The 6,384-nt window shown below is 44.6% G+C and overlaps 1 protein-coding gene across 1 annotated transcript; it reads left to right on the top strand.

Annotated features, from left to right (window-relative positions):
- Positions 1 to 830: 830 nt before the first annotated feature.
- Positions 831 to 5,482, top strand: LOC144542865 (uncharacterized). The gene is made up of 6 exons (XM_078290215.1): positions 831 to 1,008; positions 3,128 to 3,156; positions 3,271 to 3,742; positions 4,935 to 5,133; positions 5,246 to 5,376; positions 5,469 to 5,482. Exons 1-6 carry the CDS (start codon positions 831 to 833, stop codon positions 5,480 to 5,482), a joined length of 1,023 nt encoding a protein of 340 aa, XP_078146341.1.
- The last annotated feature ends 902 nt before the right edge of the window (positions 5,483 to 6,384 follow it).

Genomic DNA, 6,384 nt, shown 5'->3' with positions numbered 1-6,384 from the left:
TGTATGTAAACTTTCGTGAGTGGAGTATTACTTATTGTTTTTTCTTTCAAAAGTCTAGTTTACATCTTTAATGAAGCAGCAGAAGACTCAGTGTGTATGGATAATTTTATCTGAATGGACCTCTTGCTTTCTTCTACCTCAGACTCTTCTCCCGGTAGCCTACAAAGCTTTTTAAGTTAGCATAGCTAGCTAGCTGCTAACAGACAGACAGGGACGGAGCTTAGCAACACAACGCTAGCTAGCTAAAGAGACCGTTTGATATCGACCAGGTTGTGTTTTGACTCAGTAAGCAGCGTTATTGTACAATAATGAGTAATAATTATGATAAAAGGGGAGAAAAGTTCGGAAAGTGAATTGCACGTCTACGTTAAAGTGGATAACAACAACAACAACAAAACTAGCGCGTTCAATTGCCCCCAAAACGTAGCACAGGAAGTTTAACAGGAAACGGTAGTGCATTGAAGGTCCTGTTGCAAAGCGTTTGTTATTATGGGCTGTTATTGGCTGAAACACGATTCCGCGTGACAGGCGTTTGTACGTAGCCAATAAAAATGTAGAATCACCCTGAACGGGGTCAAACGTAACGCAAAACGTTTCACGTAGCAAAACGGTGCAAACTTTGAACGTGCTCCTGAAGCAGAGGCTCCGTTTAGTTCTGAGGAGAAGAAGAAGAAGAAGAAGAAGAAGAAGAAGAAGAAGCAGCAGCAGCAGCAGCAGCAGCAGCAGCAGCAGCAGCTCTCTCTCTCGTGGACTCATGGCTCTGAAGCGGTTTGAGCTTTGAAGGACAAAGTTTGTCAGTAAAAAGTTCAGGAGGAAAAGTTCTTGTGAAAATGTCAGAAGTCCAAGAGAGAGCGCTGGTGAAGCAGCGACTGACCGCGGCTGCTGAGGAGATATTTGGGCTGTTAGCAGAGTACGAGGAGGAAGTTTCTCGTTCAAAAGAGCAGAACGACCGACAACGGAAGCTGCTGGACGCTGTTTTAAATCCTGAAGTGCGGTTACACAGAGCAGGTTGGTGACATTTAAATGCTATTTTCACATTTCTCATGCTACGTTGTATTCTGTTGTGAGCATCTGCAAAGCCGTAGACAGACCGAAAGTTGATCGGACCCGGTCGACGGTGACCGAGGGGATTCAGTTTCTTTGGTCGGAATGAAAACTCTTGGCCCTCGTGGCACAGCTCGGTGCTCAAACATTTTCGGGCTAAAGCACACCAAAGGTCAAGCCTGAATCTCAAGGCACACCTAAATATAAATGTAGTCATAATTACATTGAATAACACATTTTATCATTATATTGTATACAGATGTATCACACACACACACGCACACAGTTCTATGGAGGATCAATAAGCAGGATTGGCCAAATATTTTGATGTGAATTCAGAACTAATTATTATTTCAAAAACGGTATAAATACCACTGATATGTGCAACTGAAGACATAGTGTGGGTCTGAGAAGCTACACAGAGAACAGTGGAGCAGGGAAGTCGTTTGGACCAGATGGGTGTAGCCAACAGGTGTGTAAACTAAGTTGTAGAAACAATAGAGAGTTCCAGTTCTGCAACAATTTGCAATGACAAAGAGTGTGATGAAGTCAAGGTAAAAGAATCAGAGGGTGCTGGCTGCTCCCAGACTGAACTTAATTATCTGCAACTTCACTACTGCACCTACTAGGTTACAATAGGCTAACTAAGCAAAATGACAGTATTTTAAAGGTGTCTCTGATGGCTGGTTGGTTCTGAGGTTGTTTGCTTCTCCATCAATGCAGTTTTTCATCTTCGTCACTGCAAATTCCTAATTACGTTGCATTGAAAAGTAACTCAGAGGCTCTTTTGTGAAGCTAACTTAGACTATGAGTAAAAGGCACTGGCGGTCTTAAAATTTCACGGCACACTTGGACACTTGTGGACGTTCCCTCCTGTCCCGTGACGCCCCGGTCAAAACCTACAATTAAAGTGAATGTCCACTGACAACGCTCCCGGTGCTTGGCAGCGATGCGCTTGAGTATGTTGGACGTTTTGTGGGCATGGAATGGGTGTAGACAAATTTAATATGATGCTGCAGGGTTTTTCCTGGCTCAAAAAGAGGCGTAGGCCAAAGTGGTGTCTTAAGGCTTATTTATAGTTCTGCATCACAGTGTCGCTGTAGCTACGCCGTAGGTCTTTGCGGTGTCTCTGTAGCTTGCCTACACATCTCCAAAAATGTAACTGTGCGTGGGGCGACGCAAGACTGCAAGAACTCAGACTGGCCCGCTTGGTATTTCCTCCTACCTGTATCTGGTTGAAGTCCGCCGATAGTGAAGACAACATGGAGGAGATCCAAGAGAGACGAGGTGAGGAGGTTGGCAAATAAATTAATTTGTACAACACCTCATCTCCGAATTATAAAGATTACCAGATGTCATAAATTTGTGGTGAGAAATATCCCAAAAGAAAAGTTTCAGAGAATGTAATCAATACTACTTCTTTTGTTATTACGTCCATGCTTACAAAGCACGCCACTGCCATCTCGTGTTTTGGTACTTAACACGCAGAACCACCAACACAGAAGTATAAATACTCGCACCACCGTAGACGCCTACAGGCGACACTTCGTCAGCAAACGATAGGCCTAAATCAGCTTTAAGTGTGGCCGGTCTGGGTTTGTCATTGCGTCCTAATTAACCCATACTCCTTCTATTCTAATTTCATGCTTCTATAGACACCAGGTTTTGGCATAGACATAGAAAAACATAACATTGTCTTAGTTGAGGCATTCTTTAGCTTTTTAAATCCAATTGTACTCATTTATCCATGACTAAGAGGACCAGAACAGAATCACCTGCTGTAGTCTGTGGTTGGACTGAAAACCTGCATATTCTCAGCCCTCCACGGCACATGGTTGCATACCCCTGACTTAGGTAATGACAGGAGTAGCCCAATTTGTTATTGCTATGATTAACACTTTTTTTAGATTTAAATGAGATGTCAATTTGCTATGCACCTCATTTTGCTATGTCCTCATATGTGGCTACAGCCATGCTGCAATGGAAGCATCATCGATCTCATTAACATTATGAAATAATGGTAACAGGCTCAGGTTAACGTATAGTTATGCTCTTCCTTAATGTGTGTATGTGTGTATTTCAGTCATACCTCCAGGCGTCCAGCAGCTGTTGGTCTGTAAAGAAGAGGTTCCCCCTGAGCAGAAGGACTGGAGCCCCAGTCTGGACCAGGAGGACCCAGAGCCCCCACACATTAAAGAGGAACCAGAGGAACTCTGGACCATTCAGGAGGGAGAGCAGCTTCGAGGAGGAGGCTTCAAGGAGGAGGCCGATATCACAGAGTTCCCGTTCACTCCTGTCCCCGTGAAGAGTGAAGCTGATGAAGAGAAACCTCAGTCCTCAGAGCCTCTAGCCAGCAGCTCAACTGAACAGATGAAAACAGAAGCTGATGGAGAGGACCGTGGAGTATCAGAACCAGCCAGGAACTTAGATCCTGGCTTAGATACGCTGAAATCAAAGACGACACAGAGAATTGAAGGAAGGCAGGAAGGAAGTTTTTCAGTCAGCTGCAAATTCAGGTTACCGAGTTCCTGTCATTCTCTGAAAAATCAAGCATCAGTCAACCAGCGACTAACTGCGGCTGTTGAAGAGATATTTGGGCTGTTTGAAAGAACGATAGCAGAGTACGAAGAAGAGATTGATCGCCAACGCAGGCTGCTGGAAGATGTTCTGAAGCCTGAGATCCAGATCAACAAAGCAGGTTTGTAGAAGGTTTTTTTTACATTGTACTTACTCCATTGAGCTCTTTTCACACTTTTCAGGCTGCTCATACAAAAATTTTTATATAAATTCCAGTGGTTCATTGCTTAAGTTATACAATGATAATTATTTTTTCATGAAAACTGGCAAAATAAACCAGAATTAGATATGATTGGTTCATGGTGTTGGAGGCGGGATTTTCCTGTGATATAAAAGTTAACTTAAAGGTAAAGTCAGACTAGTCGTGTTAAGAGTCACGCACCTTCAAACTGCTTGGCTTTCCATACACGGGCAACAGTTCACCCGACAAAGTTCACACATAGTCACAGTTCCTCCTCACAAAAACGCAGAGCTGAAAACATACTCGGTGGCGTCCACAGGTCCGTCGCTCCTACACGCTCCAACACGCTCCAACACGGGAGAGCAAACTCAGCGGCAACCGGCCAGCCAGCGGTCTTGTAGCTCCTTCAGTTAGCGGCCGAGGAAAATGTAGCTTAGCACCGTTAATATCCACTGAGACACCGTCATAGCGCGGAGATAGCGGTCCACGGCGACCACGCTGAATCCACTTGAACTCAAACAACGGTCTGACCTCACTCAGAGAGCGTCCGCAGCTTAAATCCGAGGTGACGACGACACGGTTCGGGCGCCGTTTGTAGAGATGTGGATGATCTCCGGGGAGTTGTTAGAGAAGAAGAGATGAACACCAGACGAAAAACTTCAGACTTCAGCTGTAGTTTTATTAAGGGCGGACGTTGTTGTGATATAGGTCAAGGTTTCAGCAGCCAAAAAGAGACTTATAACATAAAGTTAGAGACAACGGCTCAGACAAGCGACTTCCCCATACAAAAGTAAACTCTGACTCCACAAGAGCGGAAGTGTGACGTCACTATATAGACACCCAAGCAGCGATCATTACATATAAAATTACATTAAAAAAAACAGTATCCGAATCCCAAAATTGAAAACCGAATACCTACCCAACGAACGAATATTCGAATAGTCGAATATTCGGGTCCAGCCCTACTTGGTAGCCTACTTTTTACCTTGATGATAAATTTTGCTTATGTGGCTACAGACAATATTTGAAAATTAAACAAACAAAAGTCTGGCTAAATACGTTTAATGAGTGTTGAGTCAAAATGGATACTGTGAGACATGTATTTATATGTACTGCGTGTATTGTATTGTAGAGCCGGATGCTGATCTGAGGCATTTTGTAGAGCAGACTGTTGAGGACCATGGAGGAATGGACATGGAGGAAGAAGACCAGCTCAATGCAGAGCTCAGACAGGCTCAACTCATCGATGAGCAGCAGGAGGACGAGGAGGAGGAAGAGGAGGGAGAGGTGGAGATGGACCCTGTTCCTCAGCCAGGGACAACATCACTGGGGTACGTGTGTATGATTATTGTTATGCTGTTGGTGTAATATTGTATTGATATTTTATGTCATTAATTATTCACATCAGTACTAACTTAGTGTCATTATTTTGGCCATGGTCAGCCCTTCCACTGCAGGTCCTGTGCCAGCTAAAAAGCGTAAGCGCTTTGCGGACTCTTCCCCCTTCCCTTCGTATGATGAGCAGGATGTACAGGCACCGAAACCTCTGCCGTTTACTCCCCGCCGCCCACTTGGTATAGATTTAGGTAGCGTGCGTCGTGCAGTCCAGTCGACTGCCGATACCGTGTTACGTGAAATAGATTTTTTCATGCTGTTTTTTACGCAGGCTATCGTTTCTGAGATTTGCGGCTTTTCAAACCAACAGGGGTGGGAGCTCGTGTTAAACTGCCCGTCATACGCCAACCGTGATGGTGGTTGGGATGAGATGACCGCAGCTGAGTTTTACAGGTTCATGGGGCTTCTCATTTACATGGGATTCACCCATCTTCCTGACATTAAGCGTTACTGGGGAACAAAGCCGCTTCAGGGTTCCTGGTCGAAGATGTTTATGTCCCGAAATCGTTTCAAATCTCTGCTGGCAGCTTTGCATATTGTAGACCCTTCCTCAGAGGATAACCAGGACCGTCTTGTGAAGCTTCGTTTTCTTTTGGATCACCTCAAACAAAAGAGCACTGAGCTATTTCAGCCAAATCAAAATCTAGCCATAGATGAGCGCATGGTAAAATCAAAGGGCCGTTCAGGGTTCATGGATTATGTGAAAAGCAAGCCAGCTCGTTGGGGTTTTAAATTATGGGTTATTGTAACGTCAGACGCGGGGTATACTCTAGACTTCAACATTGACATGGGAAGTTCTAACGGCCATGTTACTGACTTTGCCTCAAAAGTAGTAGAGACCTTGGTACAGCCATTCAGAGATCAGGGCCACAACGTGTTTTTTGACAGTTTCTATACATCTCCGGCACTCGTGGCTACATTGCGACAACTCGGGCTTAATGCTTGTGGGACATGTAGAACAAACAGAAAGAGTTTCCCTGTAGAATTCAAGGATATTAGAAGTTGGGAGCGCGTGGCTGATTGTGGGGACATGAGGTGGTGTAGGATAGAGCCGGGCAACGTTCTGGCTTTACAGTGGAAGGACACGCGTGCAGTTACTTACCTCTCCAATTACCACAAAGCAAATGACACGACTGAGGTGACACGGTTTGTCAAACGTGATGGTGTCAGGGATAAAACTGTAATCC

The sequence above is a fragment of the Centroberyx gerrardi genome, chromosome 19 (assembly GCF_048128805.1).
Source record: "Centroberyx gerrardi isolate f3 chromosome 19, fCenGer3.hap1.cur.20231027, whole genome shotgun sequence".
In the NCBI taxonomy this organism is placed as follows: Eukaryota; Metazoa; Chordata; class Actinopteri; order Beryciformes; family Berycidae; genus Centroberyx; species Centroberyx gerrardi.
The sequence above is the reverse complement of the archived record's forward strand: the minus strand, read 5'-3'. Positions and strand labels throughout refer to the sequence as shown.